This window comes from Poecilia reticulata, chromosome 19 (genome assembly GCF_904066995.2).
Source record: "Poecilia reticulata chromosome 19, P_reticulata-male-v2, whole genome shotgun sequence".
Classification (NCBI taxonomy): domain Eukaryota; kingdom Metazoa; phylum Chordata; class Actinopteri; order Cyprinodontiformes; family Poeciliidae; genus Poecilia; species Poecilia reticulata.
This window is the reverse complement of record NC_088848.1, coordinates 5,885,788-5,911,972: the sequence shown is the minus strand read 5'-3', so window position 1 is coordinate 5,911,972 and position 26,185 is coordinate 5,885,788. Positions and strand designations below refer to the sequence as shown.

Below are 26,185 nucleotides of genomic sequence, written 5' to 3'. Positions count from 1 at the left end.
ATTTTACATTAAAACAAGAGAATTCGTGATGCATGAATGTTACTACATTCATGCATCACACACCACAGTGTTGTGACACTGTTCAGGTGTATTTTTGAATAGGACATGTTAAGTGCAATTTGAAATAAGAAATGTAAAATATGATCAAAATAATTTTTTGTGTTCATTTGATTCCTATTCAAGACACTTTGATAAGAATGACTATATATGTAATATAGGTGGCTACAGAGAATCTTTGTTTACATTTTTGGTTGGAGGTGTGCCTCATGATTTTTTCAATTAAAACAATGTGCCTTTGCTCCAAAAAGGTTGAAAAACGCTGGCTTAAGAAACAGAAGAGCTGCTCAGAGACACTGTGAAGGATTGCTTTGTCACAATTATTGGGCACCATTTTTAAAGTTACAGTCAAAAACTAACAGCAATAATTTGTGTTATTTCAGCTGTCACAGAAAACAATGGGGTTAATTGTTCGATAACACTATTTGAAGGAATGTGCATAAGACTGACATGACACCTATAGACATGACATAACACCTTTCATAAACATGAAGAAGTCTTTATGAATGTTTATGACAGTTGTCATGAAGTGTCATTCAGTAAATAACGACACTTTTAATGCAAAGTTGCTCTAAAAGTTGCATTAAAAGTTCATTAAAAATGCCAACTTTGCATGATTTTGATAAATTAGAAAATAATGCAAAGTTGGCATTTTTAATGGACGTTCAATGCAACGTCCATTTAATGTTAGCAATTCTTGCAGTTTCTTAAACTCTTTTAGGGGGCAATTTACATTGACCAATTGACCTAACCCACATGTTTTAGGGGATGTGGAGGGAAACCAGAGTACCAGGAGAAAACCCACGCAGGCACGGGGAGAGCATGCAAACTCCACACAGCAAAGATGTGACACATCCTCTCTGTGCAGCTGCAGTGCTAGCCACTGCACCTCCATGCTGCCCACTTTTTTTTCTATTTCAAATTCATTTTAAAGTTTGAATCTTTTTTTGAATTGGGTTAGGAAGGGATCTTTTTTTTAGTCGGTTAATGGGAGGAAAAAAACTGGCCTTTCTAAATTTCCTCACGACAGCGTGCCGCATGGCAGGATATAGAGCAAGATGTTCTTGATTTTAGTTCACTCTTTTCTTTTTTTGATTTCTTCAAATGCATGAAGTTTTGCATTCTTTTCCAAACTGAAAGCTTTGTTTTTTTCCTTCTACCATCCTGCATGTTGTCCAAATTCTCCTGGTTGGATTCTGCAGCGAAGTCCATCATTTCTATGGATTCCAAATGCATGGAAAAACCTGATGAGGTTCCTTCTAAGGGATCCTCCTCAGAAGAAACCTCTTGATGTAAATCTTCATTATGGTCAGGTTGGCTCTCGTTCTCCATCTCTTGAAAATCTGTGGAGTCTTGTGGTGTTTCTTGTTCGACATCTTCCTTCTCATCTCTCAGACAGGTGCCAATCACTAGATAGTCATATGCTCCTTCCAAATTATTATTTTTCTCACAGCTTACTTGCTAAAATTTGTCTATTTCTTGTTTCAGTGCAGCAATATCGGTTTCATATCTACAATGCAGCACTTTGTACACTGCTAAAAAAAAAACACCAATGCAAGTGAAATGAAATGAAAGACAACATGAATGATGAAATGGAAGAGAACATCAATGATCAAATACATGTGAACATCTGTAATAGCCTCGGGGGATGTTTCCGGATAGGGACAGTGTCTGCTGTGAAGCAGGCGCTGTACCGGCCTGTAGTGGTGAAGAGAGAGCAGAGTCAAACAGAGACAGCTCTCGATTTACCAGTCGATCTACGTTCCCATCTCATCTTTGGTCATGAGCTTTGGGTCATGACCAAACGAACGAGATCACGGATACAAGCGGCCGAAATGGGTTTCCTCTGCACGGTGTCTGGGCTCGACCTTAGAAATAGGGTGAGAAGCTCCAACATCTGGGAGCGACTCAGAGTAGAGCCGCTGCTTCTCCAAGTTGAGAGGACCCATTTGAGGTGACTCGGGCGTCTGGTCAGGATGCCTCCTGGACGCCTCCCTGGTGAGGTGTTCCGGGCACGTCCCACCGGGAGGAGGCCTCGGGGAAGACCCAGGACACTCTGGAGGGACTATGTCTCTCAGCTGGCCTGGGAACGCCTCAGGATTACCCCAGAGGAGCTGGAAGAAGTGGCTGGGGAGAGGGAAGTCTGGGCCTCTTTTCTGAAGCTGTTACCCCAAGACCCAGAAACAGCGAGGAAAATGGACGGATGGACAGAGGTTTTTGTTACCATGCAGTTTCTAAGGGCTCGGCATGTAAGAGGATGAGGAGGTTCTACAAACAATTCTACACTTTCACTTCTTTTGCATGACCTGTTGAGGTCAAGTTTTATTCACCAGTTAGTTGTTTTCTCTGTTTAATTCCCTGAAATTGATTCACTTACCTAGGGATTATATTGTTTCTTCGGTGGAAACTGAAGTCCTGGGTAAGCCTCGCTGGAGGAGAAAGGTTACTACTTATCTGACAAAATGAATACAAACACTATAGAAGAAAAGACTAAATAGATTCCTCAAAGTGAGGTCCTTACCTGGGGCCTTGGGACTTTCTGTTTGGAAGCCACGTCGTTTACTGGGTCTTTTGGACCTTCTTTCCTGGCATGAAGAGAAAACGACGTTACTCACCTGGAATGTATTGATTCTTTTTGTAATGGACAACCAGGTTGTTTACCTGTAATTTTGGGTTTTGTTAATTGGCCTCTCCAAATTCTCTCTAGGTGTGAGTGTGTGTGTGCATGATGTTAGTCCTGTCTGTCTCCGTGTTGCCCTGTGACAGACTGTCGACCTGTCCAGGGTGACCCTGCCTCTCACCCGGAACGTTAGCTGGAGATAAGCACCAGCTGTGGTTTTATTTACCTTTTTTTATTTTGCTACTAAGTTTCTGCTACGTGTGAGCTAGCCAGGCCCGTGCAGAGACCACTAAAGGGGCAGGTCCTCAACAACAAAAAAGGGCACATCTAACCACATTCTAGGACAGAATATTAACAGCCACTCAGCTCTCAGAGATTAATAAACAATGATAAATTACAAAAATTTGACATATACAATCAAAGCTAACGAACATCTCCATATAGAGCATAACACTATGCTTATGTAAGATATTTTATTAGTAATTTCTTTCTGCAGGTCTATTTTGTTATAGGAAAGTATTGCAATATTCAAACCCGCAATTTAGCAAGATATGTAAATCAGAGCTAGACCAACAGACATATTTTGTCTTTACATAATTACACTATTAAAAATATAAACAAGGGCACAAATGCAACCTTTTAGTGACTGTAATCTATAAAACAGAGCTGCCTGTTTGCTGCACTTGCATTGGAGATGAAGATGGTCCATTCAGGAAAGCAGAGCTGCATGAAACTTTAACGTGGAACTGCAGAAAAACGGGAAAAAAAACAAAAGCAAAAATTTAATTGTTAATGCATGACACCATGAGAAAAGCCTGCTAAGTTTTGCTTAAATTTTTTTTTTTAATTTAAATCACACATTTTTGACTGTTAACTTGACTGTTAACTTGAAGTTAACTTTTTTGCAAAACAAATTTATTTGGACTTGTCAGAAATCTTTTCTAGCTATTCTATGTTTTTGTTTGTGACTCAAAGTTTTGCTTGTGTTTCTCATGTGACATATTGAGCAGGGCCTAAAATCAAGACAAAAGATTTCTGATGTGTGCAAAAAAAGGTTTATGTTTGATAAAAAATGAGTTAATTAAAAAAAGTATTTTAAACAAAATTTTTTTTTAAAGGAATCATTACAATTCCAAAAGTTTTGATTACAATTTTACTTAACTGAGGTTAGTTTTTTTTCTTCATTGAATAATTGGGAAACAAATTTAACTTCACACTCTGTGAACCAGACCCTAAACTTAAAGTCTGGGTTGAGTTTTTTCCTCTTCATTAATGACACTTTTATTACATTCATTATATCTATCATGGTAATTCAGGGTGAGTTATTTTTAATTCTATATGAATATCCTTGTTGGACTTTTATTTAAGTGCTATTCTCCTTCAAGATACATTTACCTAACGCCAGAATAAATGAAATGTACATTATGCAGCAAAGGAAATTAGAAGATCGCACTGCAAAAACTGAAATCTTAGTAAGATTAAATATCTTAAATTAAGGAGATTTTTCTTGTTTTCTTTCTGAGAAGATAATTTTTCTCACCAAGAGGGATTTATGTTAGAATATTTTTCTTATTTTAAGTGTTTTTGTACTTAATTATCTCAGTAAGATATAAAAGCTTAATATTAAGAAAATATTACTTATTATGAGTAAATATGTGCTAGAATCTAGAATATCAATATTTACCAATCAAACTTCAAGTCTAGAACTTATTTTATATAAGTAAAAATTTCTTATTTCAAGCACATAAAGCGAAATCACATACTTAATGAAATGTCTTCAGATAATTAAAACAGACTATGTCCAAATGGAATCCTTTGTGTTATTGACAATGAAAAATAAACCCCCCCATGAACTTATACTCTTGTATAAGTTGGCAGAGTGTACTGGAAATTATAATTTAATATTTAAACGGTTGACATTTAACACAACAATTTCAGAGACAATATCAGTTTATATATCAAGATAATTCTTGGCATGCTTCCATCTGGACCTTCTTAATCTGATCTTCTTGATGCAAGATGTGGGAGCTCTTACTGACATGTCATTAATTTCTATTGATGTGTGATTTGAAATGGCTGGTATTCTACACAATGAGATTAGAATCAACAATATTGATTAGCTCAATGTCATGATAAATATTTTAACTTTTGGTTTATATTTCAAATCCTTACTTTATAAGTTATTAATATTACTTTGAACACTATTTTATTGTTCAAACTAACAATAACAAGTAGTCCTTGTTTGATTTAATTATGACATCATACAATCCAAATGGGAAAGCGCCCAAAATGACAGTGAGATAGTATTAATGTTCGATCCAACAGATTTTCTTTCCGATCCGATACCGAGTAAAATTTGGCAATACAGATCCCATACTTTGTGCAAAGACAGTCAATTTGTTTCTTAATTAAATAAAAAATAAATGTAATCCATATCTTGGCTTCATAAAAAGAACACAATGTACTCTGATGCACTCATTTTAAACTCAGAAGTACATTGAAACAACAATCTCGTTTACTATAAGCTTTTTTAATTCAGCTGAAATATACAAAATATGTGAAAATCGAGTTGCAAACTAAAAAAAAGAAAATTAGTAAAGTAATAACCCTACTAAATACATCCTTGTTTAATTATTAAAACTACTATAAAATGACAGCTGAAATAGCTCCATGTCACTTTTTTTATAATCTGTCAACATGTCCATTTCTGAGTGAGTGAGCGTCAGCAGCACGCTGCGCTTGGGCATTACGTCCTTACACATTACATACTTACCAAGCGGAAGAAAAAGTAGTTCCCATTAACAACGTTTCATTTAGGCAAGATCTCAATAATTAAGTTACTTTCTAACGTACTCTAGTTAATCTACATTATCTCAAATTACTAAAGTGTTGAAAGTATTGATCCTTGGATCTGACAATAGATTTTAAAGAATTAAGTTCTGGTATCGGAAGAATCGATATTTCAGTATCAATCCGCACATCACTAACGGCAATGCCAGAGATCATTTAACTGCCCTCATTAACGGTTAATTCAGTTGTAACAGCCTAACTAAGCTTTTATCTACTGTACTTTTATAAGATTTTCTTTTGGCAAATTCTCTAATCTTGGTTGGACATGAATGACGATGGAGGACTTTTTTACGTGTATAGATCCTACAGCTGCTGTACTGAGAGGTAAGTTTAAAGTTGTCTGTCTTTCTAAGATAAGCTAACTGAAGCTAGTTAGCATGCCGTGAAATGCCAATTTTCATCCGCGGTTAAAGAGCCGCTCTTGTGAATATGAGCTTTGAACAGTTATTAACCACAATAACTGTGGCTTAAAAATAATATCGACACGAGTTCTTGGTAGCTTCCGTTTTTTAACACAGCTAAGGTGGCTTCTCATTCGTAGCTTCTGATTCGGGAAATGGCTAAAGGGCAATTCCGCCTAGTATTTCACTAACTGAGGGTGTTTGATGTGCTGTAATTTAAAAACTTAAATGCTATGAGTCTAAAAGCCTAGGTTAGATATTCCACACTGTTACCAGGATATTTTAAACACTATTTTTGATTGGTGAATTTAAGTAGTCCTTGTTTGATTTAATTAAAATAACTTTCTTGCCATCTTGAATTCATGAGCACATAAACTAAAATAAGACTTGTTTTATTTTTCAAGTAAACCAAACTGTTGCCATGGTGAAGGTTATGCCAGACACATCGTCAATCACGTATTGCACCATCTACAAGAAACTTTGGGAATTGCAAGTGACGACGTCCTTCACATTCTTGAGGTAATAAATTTATGATACCGATTCATCATTACACTGATTAGTCCCTAAAACGTGTTTTTTTGTGATTGTTTTTCTGTCTGTGCTCCAATTAGCAGATGACCCAACAATTTCAAACAAGACCACTTTTCAGCTCTGTGGTGATCGTGAAACCAACTTTCTACTGGCCATTGGAACCATGCCTGCCCTGATCTTCTGAAAGGAGGACATCATAGCTACTACACTTTCAGCATCCGTGTGTGGGGCCACCGTGTGTTCAAATTAATGACCCAACAATAATAATCTCAGTGATTATTGTTTCAACAAGATGCTGCGCAATTCTGTGCATTTCGGTTCCATTACCAAAATAACTAGCAGAGCAGGAGTTTAAAATTAACTAAATAACCACCGCTGTGTTCAGGGGAGCACTTATTAATGATAATAAAAATAAATATCAAGTCTGGCTAAAGGCTCTCAGGCGTCCTCACTTTGATACAATGTTTAACGGTTGGTTCTTTCCGAAATTCCCCGCCGCCTTCGCTGATAATTATAGCAACAATTACTGAATAAACATTAGCACTGCGCTTAAACCAGAATCTTTCCGTCTCTTAATGCTATGTCCAAATATTCAACTCAGAAAAAACTTCTCTTGATTGTTGTCTTTTTCCTCGCAAAGTGAGGTGAGACCGTTAGTGGCTAACGAATCTCAACCGCTAACGGCTCTATGATCCCGGATTTCTGAGTTGATGGTCGATCTGTTTTCTTTTTTTCTACTACTTAGTGATGTTGAATATTTATCCAGCAGCGGCAGTCAGACGATCTCTGATGAATTTTCTCTATCGATGAACAGAAGAATCGCTGCAAACACTGTAATATTCAGCTCACACAGCAGATCCGTCTTTCCTCTTCTCTTCTAGTTTTGTCTTTTTCCTTTCTGCTCCAAACTGCTTTTTTGTCAGAGCTGACTGAAAACTCCCACTATGGCCACAAGAATTTCTATCTTTGTGCTGATCGGCGAATTGCACACGTAAGTCCTTTTTTCTTGCCCGAGGAAGTCTGCTCTTTAGAAATTTTGGATACATCGTTCCCTTCTACCGGGGTCTCTCCTAGTGTAGACCCCGGTGTAGATCCCGGTGCTATCTGGCTAAGTTCTCTGCCATTCTAAAAATCAGGGGGAGTGCAACATCTGTTGCACTCCCCCTGATGCCCATCTTGTTGTCCGTCAAGATGACGGACAACAAGACGGACAACAAGACGGACAAAACGTTTCTGGCGGATCAGCAAATTGAACGCGGTGGATTTTCTTTTCTCCTTTCCCTTCCTTCAAAATACCAGTTAATTTTTTAGAGCAGACGCCCTCAGCCGAGGACGTCTGCCCTTTATTGTCAGAGCAGACGCCCTCAGCCGAGGACGTCTGCCCTTTATTGTCAGAACAGACGTCCTCAGCCGAGGACGTCTGTTCTGCCCCAGCCGGGGCAGCTTGCTTGACAGTTGGGGAAGGCTTGAAAAGGTACTCATCAAATTCGTCATACTCATTCTCGTCCTTGTAACTGCTTATGTCGAAAGTGATCCCAGGCAGTACCTTGTTAAAAAGTTTTCTCACTCCTGTCGTGATCAAATAGCCAGCTCCGAACGTCAGGGGAAAAAACATTGTGGTAAATCCGATGTGTTGCATTATGAAAATGTCAAACACGGTGCTATTGCTAAAAGAGATACTTGGATATAACCTCCTGTTTTGAGACCCAAGCATTCATAACCTCAGATGTTCTTTGATCTATGTCATTGATGAGGTCATAGCTACAATGAGCTCACTGTAGTTCTGGGGGAATATCTTGCTTCTGATCATTGCTATGGAAACAGTCAAATCAGTTCTGCATGTCTCAAACTATTAACCCTTTGCAACTCCATCACTTAATCATTCGAGGCGCCATAACGGACTTAAGAAGGGTATATTTCAGGAGGCTAGGGATTAAAACCACGGATTTTAATGGCTGAATATTAAGTTTAGATTGACAATGTTATGTTAAAATCATTAATTTAAGTAGGGGTTTTCATCATTCTATCGGGTTTAAAATTTAGAATTATACTTGACTAAAAATATCTTCAAAAAAAAATTAAATGTAACTGACAAACATTTGCTGCTGCTGCTGTTGTAAATTGACAAGAAATTTTGCCTGCTTGGAAAAGAGCTACAAATAAATAATTTTAGTTTAATAATTTTACACGTTAGCATAAAAATAGAATAAAGGATGATCCCAAAGAAATGACGCTGCCGCTCCATACTTGATGGGTTGTAAACAACCCACTCGAACACATTTGTTCTGTACGGTGCGGAAACGTAAACAATAGACAGAACGTAATGTCTTCCAGCTTTTTTTGTGTAACTGAGCTCGACACCAACAGCAGCACAGCCTCAGCAGCCCATATTGCTGATAGCCAGGAAGGAGATAAATGAGTCAATTTCTATGCTTTCCTGTAAACTGGTTATGAGTCTTGGTTTTTTACTTTTCTTGTATTTTAACTATTAAACCAACTGAGTAAAGCTGTGACAAAATATATATTTTAATCCTATGCAACAATAAAAATAAACTAGATTTAGGTATATCACTGCAAAAAGTCCCCTTTCAAAACCAAGAAAAAAAAAGTACAAAAATAGGGTATAATTTTCTTAAAATAAGAAAAATTATCTGCCTACAGAACAAGAAAATTTATCTTGTCAAGATTTTCCAAAACAAGAAAAAATATCTAACCAAGATAAACCTACAATATCTTAAAATTAGTGTATTTGTACTTAAAACAAGCCAATTTTACTAATACAAATAGAATATATGAGATTTATTTTCTTAATACATAGAACATTTTTCTTAAAATAAGAAAATTTTACGCTATTTCAAGAAATTCAGTGTCAAGTAACATTTTCTTTACTTGAGATAATTTTTCTTAAAATAAGATAATATATCTTACTCGTATAAGTAAAATTGGCTTGTTTTTTAAGTACAAATACACTAATTTTAAGATGTAGGTTTATCTTGGTTAGATATTTTTTCTTGTTTTAGAAAATCTTGACAAGATAAATTTTCTTGTTCTGTTGGCAGATAATTTTTCTTATTTTAAGAAAATTATACCCTATTTTTGTACTTTTTTTCCTTGTTTTTGAAAGGGGACTTTTTGCAGTGCGGACATATATCCATTTTGGAGATGATCGGTTTTGGACGGGCGATGTGCCCTTATTGCATAAGCAATACTGAAGAATTACTGATATTATTAACGGTACAGGGGAGAAGCTTTTTAGTTATCTTGCTTTGCTAGCAAAATCGTTAGCTAGCAGCTAGTTAATATCACAACAACAACAGCCTAATGTCTGTATGATAAAAATACTGAATCGATAGATAAGAACAGTTTCTCCTCACCTGGCTGTCTCCTCCCGAAAGGCAGACGCAGAGGCCTGTCAGTGTCAGTTGTATTTCATTACCTCTCTGCTTAAACCGCGACTCCAAGCTGAAGCAGAAACGACACTTCAACGTTTTCCATCATCTGACAAGCAGCAAGTTTACTCCACTTTATTCACCAAAACGTTTTTTTTATATAATTCACCAAAAACTGTTCTATAATCTGGAACGTTCGCTACGTTTAGCTCCAGTTAGCCGCCTTATCTCACTGCGCGAGAGGCAACTGCGTCATGCGTCACGGGCAAAAGGTCAAAGGTAACAAGGTGACCAGAGGGCTTATGTTGTACAAAAAAGAAAAGTCAGACTGACTGTCAATAATGAAATAATGAAAATCGAAATTGACAGCTCTTTTTCTTTTTGCAATTGCCATTTTTATAATTTCGTTTCAAAAACGAAAAAACAAACAAAAAACATGCTTGTTTTGTTTTTGCAATTTTATTTTGAAACGAAAAAACCAAAGAACGAACCATACACGGATTATGCAATGTTGTTAGTTTTACCTTTGTAAAATACACACTTTCAGTCACAGTACTGTTCCTAGCTCATTTTTCTGTGCTCTACCTCCATCTGGTGGTCAAAAAGAGAAGAGCAGGCCGCTCTGAATCAGCTGAAAGCAATAATGAGGTGATAGCTGACTGACAAAAAGTCAGTCATGCTGCTATTTACGGTGGTTTGTGGAAGTTCTCAGCAAACAACTAGTGGAACCAGTAAGTTCAAAATGTGAAGTTTTACTTTTGGTTTATGTTGCTGTATTTATCCAAAGTCTTGGATAAATAAAGACTTTGGATGGTGTTAGTTGGATGGTGATGGTGTTGTTTTTGTTCCTCCCCAAAAGCAGAAAAAAATGGAAGAGTCATTCTTTGAAGTTGTAAGGAGTCACTCTTTGAAGTTGCTAAGGAGTGCAAATCACATCCCATCAGGTCATACCCTGCCCCGCACTCCTCCTATGATGAGTGTAAAGAAACATTTGGATTTTGAGGACGTGGAACTTGTGATGCCAAACAGCAACGCAAAGGTGCATTGCTTGTTCTACAGTCATGACTTCACCAGTCATGACTGATTTCAAATATTTTCTTTTCATAGGCAGATGGAGATGTTGATGTGCTTGGTTGTAGCAGTCTTAAAATGCGTAAGTTGACTCTTGGATGTGCCTCTTGGAATAAATGACATTAAGGTGACCGGTCTCATCATCACTGCCTCTTTGTGTTTAAATCTAGAGAACCCTTATAATATGCTGAAGGGCATGAAGGGGTATCATCTCACTTCTGATGACCTAAATTTCATCAAGAAAAAGGCAGAAGATGACTATATAAAAAAACTTCAGGTAGTTTTGGTCTCTGGCAGAAGTCTGTTACAGGTGAACTGTCCTCATGAGTGAAACTGTCCACAGGAAGAATTGGCAGAAATTCAGGCCCTGCTGAAAATGGACGTGGAGCTTGCACTTGTGGCTAGGGTGATGACACAGGTCACCATCAGCCTGGTAAGGTTTCCTGGATTACAGTGTGTAACGGACTCTACAAGAATGTTGCTAAAATGTCCAAAAATTTAGGCATTTAACACATTTCATTTGTGACATTAATTTTTAAAATGCATCGACTGGAAAGTAAGCTTCTAGACTGACAAGTTGGAGCTCTAACATAACCAGTCCTTGTCCAAGTTGAAGAATAAATTCCCATATTTTTCCCCTTCAGATCTCTTCGAGTGACGATCTGGCCTACTTGGCCAAACTGGTTCTGAGAGAGGCCTCACCTTCTGACTTCACTCATCTGGATACAAAGTCACTTCTGGCTGTCGTCAAAATGGAGGAAATCCAAAGATTAACTGACCAAAAAAAGGTCAATGCAATGATGGAGACAACTGCTGCAGAAATGTAATGCCTTCAAGGAAACGCTTCGTAAAATGTTTACAATGAGACTCGTATTAAATTATTTGGTGATGTTTAAGGTGCAAGAAAGAGGCTGAAGAGAGAGGCCATCTTGAACTGCAAGTTGCCAATGAGGAGGTAAGAAATGCTTTTTAACTGGGTTGTTGCTCCCTTTCAGTAGTAGAGGTTGACATGGTTAACATTGACTATAGTGTGCCTCTACTGTACTCTTACACTTGTACAGATTAAAACAATAAGTGGCCATTGTATTTTTACCTAGCAGATCTCAGAGACCTGCATCGTCCCTCTTTTTTTTTTTTTTTTGCAGCAAACAAAGTCTAGGGAGGGACGTGGATCCTAGTTATGGGTTTCTGCTATTCACAGGACAAGAAATGAGAACCAAGCATCTTCCAAAGAGTTTTGTAAATTAGGATACACCACCGACTTGAATCACCATCCATCTTTCAGCTAGGCTTGTACTGGCATCCCTGTTTTTCATCCAGATGCATTGAAATCGAGTCAAACGGTTCTGGAAATGTCTCCAAAATGAAGATGTTTCTATCTGAGGACTCGGACTGCAAATTGGCCCTGTGTTTTGTTTAATGACTTCCTCCTTGCTTGGTGGCCTTGCAGGACATGTTTCACTGTGTTTACCGACTATCTTGCCGTCTTTTGTCCTGCAGATGATTTGCACAATTTTGATTATGAACGTGTTGATCCTGAGACACAGAACCTCCCTCAGTGGTATCACTGAGGGATGTCTGTTTGTGCATAGTTGATGATGAAATTGAAATTTGCATAACTTGTACACCTGATATTCATTAACAACCTCTACTTTAGAATCTAAAGGATGGCAACATGTTAAACTGAATATAAATTCTGATTTAGACTGAGGGTTTTAAATGATGGGAGCTGGGGTATAAAATAAAAAAGGCTTAAAGTAACCGTTTTGCAGGTAACCTGACTCTGCAGAAAACCTTTCCATTAAGCTGCTGTAGTAAACCATTCTGACTTTCAGCTGAATTTTCAGGAGCTAAGAGAATTGACAGGCCTGAAATCAGACCACCTTCAGCAGGAAGTGAGTACTTTTACATGGCTTGTTTCTCAGTTGAGTTGTAATGCTTTAAAATGCTTATTCAGTATTTTATTCTGTAGACAAACAAAGAGGAAGACCCCGAAAAGCCACAAGCTGCAAATGGGGAAAGAAGACATCAGCAACACAAAAGGAAGGCTGTTAAATCGAGTGTTAATGAAATCGCATGTAAATCGAGACCAAAATCCACCAACGATAAGAGTGTTAAACTGGTTCAGTCTGTATCAGAAGTGTCAAAACAGAAATCTGGAGCAGGGAAAGGAGACCCAGTGAAGCTGGTAAAGGGAAGGGAGAGAAGGGAACGGACGGCGCCACTGAAATTCCAGCAGCCTGTGGCTGGACTGAGACGATCCAAACGCATCGCTAACAGAAGCTAAAGCTAGACCAGTTGTTTGAATTGGAGGCTGTATTACCTCTTTTATTTGGGGGAGAGTTAACTTTTTTTAATATGCATATTGAGTTTTTTTTATTATTAAATAGCTTTTTACTTGTTTTTGTTCTCCAGTACCATTAGGAATCAAGTTTGCTACTTCTGATTAGCTTGCCAAAAGCCCTCAGCTAACTCAGTGTTGACTCTATTCTGTGGTGGAATGACTTCAATTTTAATTTTCAATTTGTGTGCAGGTTTAATATCTTTGATTGGGCCAGGAATATAAAAAAAATGAAATTGAAGTGAATTCACCTGTTGGCCTCACAAATCTGAATTGACTTTGTCTGCTAGCAGTGCTTCTAGGATATAATCTAAGGTTGATGTCCTTTGCATAGAAAGGAAGTGATGTAATCACTGGATGGTGTGGATCTGTCAAACCAGTTCATATCTTACTTGGCCAAGAATTTCATTGGTTGATTTCTTGCATCTCTTGGGTTTTATTTTTTATTTTTATTCTGAGTTTTTACAACATATCTTTGTCCTCTTTACTCTGCTAAAGTCTAAATAAAAGCTCTGAAAGACTTTCTGGAATCTGTAGAGAGTCTGTTAAAACATTGTCGTACTGGTCTAATGTCGATGTGTTTTAATGTCAGTCTCGATCTGTCTACTTTTTAACTGAAAAAGAAAAGATGGCTTGATTTTAATTTATTCTATCAGGATGCTTCATTGAATAATTTTGAGGAAGAGGTTTGGTGCAGCATATATTTTTACAGCGTTTAACATTGAAAGTGAACATCGTCATTTTATGTATGTTTCTGAAGGACAAACATGTCTCCAATTGGTCACCAGACAGTCAACAAATATCTGTGTGACCAAGTCATTTAATTTCAGTCCATTTGTGCTTGCCTCAATCATGTCTCCCTTGTAAAGTTTCTGTTTTGCTTTGAGTCTGAAGCAGGATGGTGTGCTCTCTCCGACTGCCAAAGAAATCCAAGTGAGAACGAGACTCAAGGAGATGAAACCTGCGACACATGCATGAGAAACTGTGCCAGCTCTGCTGTAGCCGGGCAGAGAACATGCAAGTGGCTCCAAGTCTCGGCATGGAGGCAAAGTGTGAATCCCTAGACCGTGTTTGATGCCAGTTGTAATGAAACTCCAAACTAGGATTGGAACGGAGCCTCTAATGTGGCTCCCAACTTCTCAGCCTCGACTGTAAACATGGTGAAAAAAACAATTCTTGGATTTAATCATTTTCTTGTCCTTCTAGATGTAAATGTTGAGATCTCTCACAACCCAACAGAAACGACTACATGTACTTGTGGCAGGAAGAAGGTGGAGGCTGCACCTGCTGGCAGGGTGATTTGCAAGTGAGCCAATTGCGCCAGAGGGCGCTCAGTATAAAAGCTGAGGTGAGCCGCAGACTGACACTTGTTGTTCGCTGTTGACACGCCGCGCTTCCGTGTTGAGCTGCCTGTGTGCCGAGTACAGGTGAGGTTGGCTGCCTGCGTATTTATAACTGCTTGTACATTGTAGTTATAAGGAGCCTTGTTATCAGCAGAAACGTACGGGCGTATTTACCTCCACGTTTGATCGTGAGTGGAGTGGTTCCTGCAATAAGTGCCGACATTTGTGAGCGTTCCCATTTGGGTGCAAGTGAGGAGAGCTTGGCCTGATAGGTAGGTGGATTCGGTGACAAATCTTGTTTTTATTTCTTTGTTTTAAACTGTTTTTATATTTGGGAATCTCAACTGATCGCCACACAGTTAACGCTGCTGCTTTGCCCGGACTGAGCCACCGCTTACTTAGCGGTCAAGAGAAACCGGCGTGTGGGGGGCGGGGGGGCCCCACCCCCAAGACCAGAGCAAGGAGCGGCTGCGCGCTCCGTTTCGGGCTGGATTGTTCGTTTTGCCGTGCCTGTCGAGCACAAGGACTCTTATTTTATTTACACTTATATTTTTATACATCTTTTACTGACTGTATTTTAACAATTTGTTTAATTTAATTTTCCTTAGAGGACCGCCGGTGGTGCGCTCGGACCTGGATGCGGCGTCCCTTTTTGGTGTGATTGTGCAGTGATTTACACAAATAGGTGAAGGGCATTTCAAAGAGTGAGTGACTTCACAATCCGTGTATGGTTCGTTCTTTAGTTTTCTCGTTTCAAAATAAAATTGCAAAAAACAAAACAAGCATGTGTTTTTTTGTTTTTTCGTTTTTAAAACAAAATTAGAAAAACGTAAATTGCAAAAATAAAAAAGAAAATGAGCTGTCAATTTCGATTTTCATTAAATTTTTTGGCAAGCGGTCTGACCCGGAAGTTCTCCCTGTCCGGTTTACACAGGGACGGGCCGTATCACACACATTATGCAGGCTGCAGGGAGACAAGCTTGTTGGTTTCAGGCTCTATACTGTAGTATTTTCTGCCACCCGCAAGTCAATGTAAGTAAAGCTCCTGTGAGAAACAAATAATACCAGAGATCTGGTCACCGAGAAAAATGGTTAGCCTGAGGTTTTAGTTAAGTTTTTTATTTTGAAAGGCCAGAGCACCGGGGAGTGGCTTTCCACTGCAGCCACACCCGTCTCGTCTCTGGACCAGCAAGATGGCTTCCACTGCACTGCGCCTCCAGCAGCGACAAACGGAGGTAAGTACACTATTAATGTGTCACAAAAAGTTGTTTTAAGATGTTTTTAGGCTAGAAAGTAGCTATTATAGCTTCATTTACGCACTTAGTTATGTGCAGTTAGAAATATACTCCGGAGTTTGCGGAGGATCGTAGCTCCGCTAACGGGGCCAGGCGGTTCCAGGCGACTCCAGGCGGTTCCAGGCGGCTCCAGGCTCAGCGGCCGGGTGGAGTGTGTTCACCCCGCTAACCGCGGTCTGGGCAAGTCACCTTGTCTATTCTGCTGCTTGGTATCTGATCGTAGCGTCTCAAAGTGTAACATGAAGTGTTTAATGTGTTTACATATATACTGTTTGATACGTGTGTCAAAATATAATATTCCTCTCTGCAGAGTTTGATCCTTCTGAAGATGTTAGTATCTTCTAAACATTGACATCATCCAGTACCAGTTATTAATATTCCCTTCCTCTGATCTTTTTGTAGTTTGTAAATTCATATTATTTGTGTGTGTGAAAATATTCTTCCCGTCGATTGGCTTCTTATGTGCAGTGTGAATTTTTTATTGTTTCATACAGGAGGAGAGGCCTCAGCTCCAGGTTTGGATGCAGCTTCCCAGAATCTCCCAGAGATCCTCTTCCTCCTCCTGACATCATCTTCTTCACTGTCTCCTCATCTTTTGTATACATAAATTATAGGAATATTTTTTATGATTCCCCAAACACAGGCTGAATATCTGCTTGTATGTTGTAATAAATAAATTTTTATGAAAATGTTTTGTCTGTTTATTTTGTAAGATTTGAGTTTAAAGCTCTGATTACATAAAAGTTGATAGAAATTAAATATTTTTTTCTTTTAATGTTTCTTGCTTATAAATCCAGTGCTAAGAAATAATGAAAAGTATCAACTCAAAAGTTGTTCATTATGTTTAGTCAGTTGAGTCTAATAAATTATAATAAGTGGGACACGCTGTAGGGATTACATCTCTACTGGCCTGGGAACGCCTGGGATTCCCCCAGAGGAGCTGGAACAAGTGGCTGGGAGAGGAAGTCTGGGCCTCCCGTCTGAAGCTGCTGACCACACGACCCGACCCCGGATGAAGCGGAAGAAAATAGATGGATGGATAAATAGTCTCATTAAGGGGACAGAGGTTTTCATTTCTAATTGGACAGTCGTACATCACTTATAAAAATGTGAAAAGATATTGTGAGGTGTTAAACCACAGAAGAGGAGAAGGGACCAACACCTACTGATTGTTTTTTTAGATTGAAGTCTGAATTCTGAGATTAAAGTCACAATGATGACCTTTTTTTTCTTTCCCAAATCCTCCTTCGTAGGCAAACATTTATTTAGTTAAGCTTTTAATAATCTGGCAAATTATTACCAACATTTCCTACCTGGTAGAAATAAAGTTAGAAATAAATTTCTACCAGAAAAAGATTTCTATTTCTGGTATCTATTTCCAGGTATTTACCTGAAATAGATACTACCTATTAGTATATTGTATATAACATTTTTTATATATATACACAATATATTGTATATTTATTTTGGATAAATACACAATATTTATCCAGGATATTGTATATTTTGGATAACCTTTTTCGCATGCTTGTTCATGACATACTGGGTTATAATTGGTATGCTAATGCTATTCAGAAAGGAAAAACTTAAACTAAAGGGATGTTCTAGTCGCGGTTTGAGCGTCTTTTGAAACCAGAGCAGATTAAAGGTTGGTAAAAATAAAAATAAAATTGAACGGGCTAGCCCTTTAGATATTTACTGAATGGGAAGCTGCATTTAGCAGCCATTATATAAAACAAAGTCGGAGTTAAAGGCTATCTGTGTGAAAGTATCATGATCTAATTAATTACATGCCGCTTTGGACGAGTGTAGAAACAAAGTGTGCGGGGCGGAGCATAGTGTGTATGTGTGATACGGCCCCTGTGTAAACCGGACAGAGAGAACTTCCGGGTCAGACCGATTGTCAACAATGAAATAATGAAAAGCTAAATTGACAGCTCGTTTTCTTTTTGATTTTTGCAATTGCCGTTTTTCTAATTTCGTTTTAAAAACGACAAAACAGAAAAACACATGCTTGTTTTGTTTTTCCAATTTTATTTTGAAATGAAAAAACCAAAGAACGAACCATACACGGATTCTCTCACATGGTAGGGAACTCTGATGCATCTACTGGTCATGTTAACCGTCCAGGACAGATTACTGCACTCAGCTCTGGCTGTGATCCAAGACCTGTGTATAACTTAACAGAATTACAAAACGACATGAGAATATGCTTTTTCATGCAATAAGTCATTAAAACTCATATATATATATGTCATGATTGAATGAATTATGTTTATGTCCACCAGGTGGCGAGCATGAGTTCATGAGAATGTATAAATGTAAGGAACTTGACAATAGAAGTAGAGAGTCTTAATGAGTTGATGCTGATACACCTGTGAGCATGTTGGTGAGCAGACCTTGAAGAAAGATGCTTTAATAAAAGCATCTGGACATAACACTTGGTACTTCGTCTGTCTTTATCAAGCACGAATATAACATGGTGTCAGGAGTAAACTAAGAAGCCGACTATGGAGCTGAAACCACCGGAGAGCTTGAAGCTGACGGGAAACGTGGATGAGAACTGGCGTGCTTTCAAACAACGCTTTCAACTGTATGTCGCCGCGATGGGATTGGAGACAAAGCCGGAGCCAAGAAAGGTAGCGATGTTGCTGACCATAGCGGGAGCGCAGGCTTTGGAAGTCTACAACACATTTGTGTTTGATGAAGCGGAAGACAAAGAAAAGTTGGATGTTGTACTGAGTAAATTTGACGCTCACTGTTCACCCAAGAAGAATGAATGTTATGAGAGATACGTGTTTCGTTCCCGGATGCAGACCCAGCATGAACATTTTGATAACTTTCTGACAGACTTGAAAGTAAAAGCTCAGTCGTGCAATTTGGCCTGCTGAAGGACTCGATGGTCAGAGATCAGATCGTCTTTGGAGTGCGTGATGGGAAGCTCAGAGAGAGACTGCTGAGAGAAGTGGATCTGACCCTGGAAACGGCTGTAAAGATGTGCCGGGCAAGCGAACTGTCTCTACAGCAAGTGAGGACATTTTCTGAACTTTCTTCAGGAACTACTTCACAGTACAGTGACGGAACAGTGGCAGTGGGAGCGGTGTCCTGCCAGAAGAAACGCCATGCTCAGATGAGGCAGCTGCAAGAGGAAGCCATTATCAACTGTAAGCGCTGCGGGTCACGGCATAAAGTGAGACAATGTCCTGCTTATGGTAAGCAGTGTTTGAATTGCCGTGGAAAGAATCATTTCGCAAAACAATGCTTTATGAAGAGAAAAGAAGAAAAGAGGAATCGTGTAAACTTAGTAGATGAAACTGACTTAAGTGACACATTCTTTATTGGTGTTGTGAACTGTGAAAATGAGTCAGAAAAAGTGCAGTATGTGGACAGGGATGATAAATGGACAATTCCTTTGTTGATAAATGGAGTTACAATCAAGTTTAGATTGGACACAGGTGCTAAGGCTAATCTCATAAGCATGTCGGATATAAAGAAATGCAAGTAAAACCTCACATAAAAGAAGTAAAATCGGGCCTAAGAGACTATAATGGACAATTAATTGAGTGCATTGGCACATGTGAGCTTAATGTGACAGTTAAAGGAACAAAACATCTTGTGTTCTTCTCAGTTGTAAAGGAGGATCGTGAGTCACTTTTAGGTGATAAATCCTGTGAAGAACTTGGACTGGTGAAAAGAGTTTATCACATAAACACTAAAGTGACTGAACCTAATAACTCTGTTGATGCCATGATTCAAGAATATGAGGATTAGGATTTTTCAAGGATTAGGTGCTGTACCCTACACATACAAGATTCAGCTGAGAGAGAATGCTCAGCCTGTAGTTCATGCTGCACGTCGTATTCCAGTACCATTACGAGAGGGGTTGAAAAAGAGTTGGAGAAAATGACCAGGTTGAGAGTCATTCAGAAAGTGGAAGAGCCCACTGATTGGGTTAATTCCATTGTGGTTACCAAGAAAAAGAATGGAGAATTAAGAGTGTGTATGGATCCAAAAGATCTGAATGAGAACATCAGGAGAGAATATTATCAAATACCCACTCGAGAGGAAATAATCAGTGAAATTGCGGGAGCAAGTTATTTCACCAAGTTAGATGCAGCACAAGGGTTTTGGCAAGTGAAGTTGGATGAAAGCAGTACCAAGTATTGTACATTTAACACACCTTTTGGAAGATACTGTTTTCTAAGACTTCCTTTTGGAATAAAATCTGCACCAGAAATATTCCATAGAGCGATGGAGCGGATCATTGAAGGACTGGAAGGAGTGAGAGTCTACATTGATGACATCATCATCTGGGGATCAACAGCTCAAGAACACAATGACAGATTGAGACGCGTCATGGAGCGCATACGAGAAAATGGACTGAAGCTCAATAAAAATAAATGTGAGTTTGCTGTCAAAGAAATTATGTTTCTCGGTGACAAACTGTCTGCCCAAGGTGTTCAACCAGATGACAACAAAATAAAAGCCATCTTGAAGATGCCACAGCCTGTGGACAAAACAGGTGTTTTGCGCATCATGGGTATGATCAATTTTATAGGAAAATTCATTCCCAATCTGAGTGCAAAGATGACAAACATTCGCAGACTCTTAACCAATGATAGTCAATTCCAGTGGACAGAACTTCATGAACAAGAGTGGAGGGAACTAAAAAACTATTTGACTACAGAACCAGTACTTACCTTTTACGATCCGACTAAAAAGATTAAACTGTCTACAGATGCCTCAAAAGATGGACTTGGAGCAGTTCTTCTTCAAGCTGAAGATGAACAATGGAAGCCAGTGGCTTATGCGTCCAGAGCCATGACCAAAGCTGAGTGCAAATATGCACAAATAGAAAAAGAATGCTTGGGGCTGGCTTATGGACTAGAACGGTTTCATAACTATGTGTATGGTCTACCATCTTTTGTAGCTGAAACAGATCACCGACCCTTGGTTGCAATCATCAAAAACACCTGAATGAGATGTCACCAAGGATTCAGAGGCTTATGATGAAGATGCAAAGGTATGATTTTACACTGATTTACACTCCAGGGAAACATCTGATTCTTGCTGATGCTCTATCCAGAGCTCCTACAGACAATGGTGTAAGTTCAACAGAAGAGGATATTCGGCGTCATGTGAACATGGTGTCCACTGTGTTGCCTGTGTCAGACAGCAAGTTAAAGGAAATAGTTGAGGTAACAGCTAAAGACACAGAGTTACAGTTGGTCATGCAGAATATGGATGAAGGATGGCCAATAGGCTCATGTTCACAGTTTTTCAAAGTTAAAGCTGATCTAAGTGTTGTGAATGGACTGTTATTGAAAAACAACAGAATTGTGATTCCACAAGTATTAAGACAGGATATTCTGCAACGGATACATGAGGGTCACCTAGGCATTGAAAAATGTAAAAGAAGAGCTAGAGAATCTGTCTTCTGGCCTGGACTGAATAAGGACATTGAGACGCTAATCAGTAAATGTGATGCATGTCAGACATTTAGAAATAAACAGAGTAAAGAACCTATGATAATAAGTGACATTCCAACATCACCATGGCTGAAAGTAGGACTGGATTTGTTTCATTTTAAAGGAAAAAACTACTTAGTGATCATTGATTACTTTTCAAACTATCCGGAAATGGCTCTATTAGCTAATATGTCATCAAACTGTGTCATAACACATGCTAAATCAATCTTTGCAAGACATGGCATTCCACATATTGTGGTGAGTGATAATGGACCATGTTTTAGAGGCAGAGAATGGCAAGAGTTTACAGAACAGTATGACTTCAAACATGTAACATCAAGTCCACATTATCCACAGTCGAATGGAAAAGCGGAGAAAGGAGTTCATATTCTTAAGCAACTTCTGAAGAAAGCTGCACATAGTAACTCTGACCCGTATCTGGCTTTATTGAGCTACAGATCTTCACCGTTACAATGTGGATTTTCACCTGCTGAACTCTTGATGAATCGGAAGATTCGTACAACTTTGCCAAGTTATGTTAGTAATGAACAAAATGCAAAGAACTCATCAAAGTTGGAGTACAAGTTAAGAAAGCAGAAAGTAAAACAAAAGTCATATTATGACAGATCAACTAAGATTCTACCTCCACTGTCATACAAAGATCCAGTTAGAATTTGGGATGATGAGGGATGGAAAACTAAAGCAACTATTCTGCAAGAAGTAGCACCACGTTCATTTGAAGTGAAAACTGAAGATGGACAAGTTTTGAGACGAAATCGGCGCAGTTTGTTAACTCCATTAGAGCCTGTGGTGGAGTCGAGTGAAGTTTCTAAGGAGTCCCAGATTATTCCTACGACTGAATCACCCATCACTGGAACACCCTGTGACAGTCTTGGGGATAATCTACCTGTGTTGAGAAGATCTACCAGAGTGGTGAAACAACCTGACAGACTGAACTTATAACAAAAAAAAAAAAAAAAGGGAAAAAAAAAGAAGTTATGTCTATTTTTTGTAATTGATGTGGTAACTGTCTCATGCAATGTATGTTGTTCTTTGATAGGATTCTTTTTGTAACGTTCTTACTTTAAAGAAAGGAGGATGTCATGATTGAATGAATTATGTTTATGTCCACCAGGTGGCGAGCATGAGTTCATGAGAATGTATAAATGTAAGGAACTTGACAATAGAAGTAGAGAGTCTTAATGAGTTGATGCTGATACACCTGTGAGCATGTTGGTGAGCAGACCTTGAAGAAAGATGCTTTAATAAAAGCATCTGGACATAACACTTGGTACTTCGTCTGTCTTTATCAAGCACGAATATAACAATATATATATATATATATATATATATATATATATGTGCTGTATGTAGGGGAAATTGTAGTTGCCTTCTTTGCAGAAGAGCGATGGATTCAACAGGTTTGAATGACAACTTTTTAATGAACTGACAGCTCGTGTGTTGGCCATCCAGTTAGAAAATAAAATAAACAGTCACGGTTCGTAGACATAAGCCAACAGGAACAATGACTCCGATCATGATTGCAACAGGGATTTTTCCTCATAATTGTACTTTGATAAAAGAAAAATAAAAGAGAATAGAAAGTGCGCCACTCCTTTTTCCAACCACAATACTAAAACTTCCTGGTTCACCCACAGATGCTGCACTTCCTGCATATCAATCCCAGCTCATGAAAGAAAAGTAGGAGTATAAATTTTTTCAAAATTTGTGATTCACATTGTTTTGCATCAAACGTGCTTCAATGTTCTGAGAACTTAATGTCATATGACTCCATCCCTTGATCATCCAAGCCATTATGTCCAGGTTTTATGTGCTACCACTTCTTTTATCTAACTCATATTAAAAGCGTCAGGTGAAAGATTCATCTTGTGTTTCAGGTCAGTCTAGATGTTTTGTTCTTAACCCATTTAACTGTCATGATGAGACTAGTGTGGCAGTCAAAAGGGTTAAACAGAAAACTCCTAGGAAGGAAGCAAAGCAGAAAAACGTGACTAACTTTGAAAAGAACCTGTGTAAGGGATCCTGGTGCACATGGTGACTATATTTTTTTCAGGGTTTCCCCTTGTGTATTATAGGCCTGGCGGGCTAAGCGCTGCTTGTTTTTATTATTATTTATATGTTTGTGAACAAACAGAGCTCAAAGATTAAACTCATTGAATCAGATTGTAACTATGATAACAAAACAATCTAACTATGAAGATAGTTCTTTGCATTTTTACAAAGTAAACCTGCCAGTTTCTTTTAAATCTTAAGCTAAATATTAAACAATTAAAAATATTTTAATTTATCTATGCTGAAGCCATTACATCAAATTCAACAGCATTAATATACTCAATGATATACAAATGTAAAAATTCTAGATTGTTCTGTTAACATGGTCTAACTTTAATAAAACCAGTAAAAATAGAGTTACTGATGTACAGTGACAGTTTATCTGTCACATATTCTACTGTCAGGACAACAGTTTTAACAAATGTGTAAAAAAAAAAGAAGTACAATTTATAAAAGTTACCTACTGCAGCAGCTTTAATACAAGACTTTTGTTGCTAGGCTCTTATAAGAACTTGAAAATGATTATGCTTAATTTTTTATTGTTCTGCATGGAGATAAGGTGTTTGATTGGTGTTGTAGTCTATCCAAGCTGTTATAAGTGATATAGCAGGTTACCAGGCAATCACTGTTATATCAAAAATATAACAAACTACAGTCTGTCAACAACGATAGAAATCGTCCAATAAAACAGACAAATTCATATCAATATTTAACCAGAAAGGTTCCAGGTAACCTTTCTCACCAAATTGCGTTAATACGAGGAAGCAACTGTTTTAGTCTTTCAATAAAAGGAATATTGGACATTTGCCAGCTTTCCCTCTATAAAGCATTGTTGCAACCCAGTGCTGTCACTCGAGATGTTTTCACCACAGAGAGGCATTTAGACAAGGTAAAAAGTTTTTTTCTTGTTGCAATTAAATATAAATTAAATGCTAACATTTTGTTGTAGTAAAAGGGGAAAAAATTGATTCAGAAATGTTTTATTTTACATAAGTCTGTGGGTAAAAATAATTGTTTTGAAGCATTTGGATTCAAATATTGAACTATTCTGTGTCTTTTGATATTTTTAAATCAGGTTTGACTTTTGAAAAATGGCAGGCCAAGTCATACTGCCTGTGTTGTTTCTGTCAGTGATCGGTGAGTAGCTACTCAAGTCGGTCTTAAATGAATGCATCTAAGTTAGTTTATCCAGAGATGTGAAACACAGTTCATGTTTTCATGAACATTAAAATCATAAAAGTAGAATTTAAATATACAAAAACAATAACAAATAGGTTCTTCTAAATATAATAAATTCCTGCAGATTAAGAGCATTTAAACTCCCAAAAGTTATTTTTCTTTATATAATGGCTTTATACTTAGTGGTATTTTGATGTTGGTGGCTTAGACTTAAAAATAGAAACGTAAAAGATAGATAGATAGATAGATAGATAGATAGATAGATAGATAGATAGACAGATGCTATATCAACATATAAAGCAGAAGAAAATGGAAAGAAAATGTTTTTTGTATTTTTAATCTACTAAATACCTAAGAGGAAAACAGAAAACTTGTATTTATGAAATATCAAAAGTTTTGAATTTTACAACAGTCCTATCCTGATAGTTATAAAAAGTGAGACATTACTTGAAATGAATCTATCTTAAATGTTTTAAACAATTATTATTATTGTCATCATCATCATTATTATTATTACTATTAGTAGTAGTAATTACTTAATAGATAGATAAGAGTACTTTTTTATTATACTGGGAAAATGTTAGTCAATCCACTGAAATTAATGGTTTAAAACTCACAAAAACCAGATATTATTCATTTACATTCGTTATGTCAATTTTATCTATGATTCTATGTCTGCTCTTGTTATTGTCTAACACAATAGATGATATTTTAAAAGAAGACACAATATTCTTTCAACACAATATGTTACCTTAATATCAAATTTTTAAAAAACACAAAATATGAAAAGAACTTGGGCTTCGCATCTAAATATTACATTTTTCTATCTGCTCTTGTAGTTGTCCAACAAAACAGCAGGAATTTTAACAAAAGGCAAAATGTGATTTTGCTATCTATGTTTAATTTGTAAAACATAAAATAACAAAATAACCTCTGTCTTTACTTCTTGATATTTTTACAGCTGCAGTGTCAACACAGAATCCGGGTAAGTCGAAAGTTTATACCTGTCCTCTGACATTACCTATAGATTTTTTTCTTTACTCCTTGTACAAATTAATTAATTGATATACAAGTCTACTTGAATGTATTGGAAAATGTTAGTTATTCAAATTAAAGCAATTGTTTAAGCTTTACCACAAAAAACAGAGCTCTATAGTGCTATAATGTGTTAGTATTTTTTTTTTTTTACTGTAAATCTTACTGATTTTTTTACAGTTTGGATTACAGTTGAAACATAGTATGTCCACTAAAGGTTTTAATTCCCAAATGATAAATTAACAAAATAACCTATGACCTTACCTTGAGATATTATATTATTTTTCTTTACTCCTTTCAGCGTGATGTTATCCAGAAAGAGTCTAATTTAATCAGGTGACCTGTCTTGTATTTTCTAGGACCTCTTTACCCAATTGCTGGAACAATAAGTTCTAGTTCGGATGATGGAAGCTCACCTAGAATTTCACTCCTACGATCCTTTAACTATTTCGGACAGTCTTACTCCCAGATTTACGTATGTTACCTGACGTCTTGTACTTCCAGTCACTTGCCTTTTTACTGTAGTCATGAA

General features: G+C 37.6%; 2 protein-coding genes and 1 long non-coding RNA gene across 4 annotated transcripts in view; all 3 read left to right on the top strand.

The window, feature by feature from the left end:
* The first annotated feature begins 5,179 nt into the window (after positions 1–5,179).
* LOC145549037 (uncharacterized) lies at positions 5,180–7,222 on the top strand. The gene is made up of 3 exons (XR_014084953.1): positions 5,180–5,851; positions 6,333–6,447; positions 6,540–7,222. It is a non-coding gene; the product is annotated as an uncharacterized LOC145549037 (long non-coding RNA).
* A 3,043-nt stretch (positions 7,223–10,265) lies between these two features.
* Positions 10,266–13,361, top strand: LOC103481797 (uncharacterized). 2 transcript variants are annotated; one of them, XM_081600155.1, is made up of 9 exons: positions 10,266–10,579; positions 10,711–10,887; positions 10,956–11,001; positions 11,090–11,196; positions 11,263–11,352; positions 11,564–11,742; positions 11,817–11,874; positions 12,755–12,814; positions 12,892–13,361. In XM_081600155.1, the coding sequence occupies exons 2-9, from the start codon at positions 10,717–10,719 to the stop codon at positions 13,204–13,206; spliced, it is 1,026 nt and encodes a 341-aa protein (XP_081456281.1). In that variant the 5' UTR covers positions 10,266–10,579; positions 10,711–10,716; the 3' UTR covers positions 13,207–13,361. The 2 variants fall into 2 exon arrangements, with proteins under 2 accessions (XP_081456281.1, XP_081456280.1); XM_081600154.1 differs by having other exon boundaries at positions 10,708–10,887.
* Positions 13,362–24,504: 11,143 nt separating this feature from the next.
* LOC103461597 (IgGFc-binding protein-like) overlaps positions 24,505–26,185 on the top strand; it is a 38,392-nt gene continuing 36,711 nt past the window's right edge. Inside the window, exons 1-3 of the mRNA XM_081600152.1 lie at positions 24,505–24,576; positions 25,580–25,603; positions 26,013–26,128. Coding sequence (XP_081456278.1) covers positions 24,531–24,576; positions 25,580–25,603; positions 26,013–26,128 — 186 coding nt within the window. The 5' untranslated portion in view covers positions 24,505–24,530. The remainder of the gene's footprint in view (positions 24,577–25,579; positions 25,604–26,012; positions 26,129–26,185) is intronic.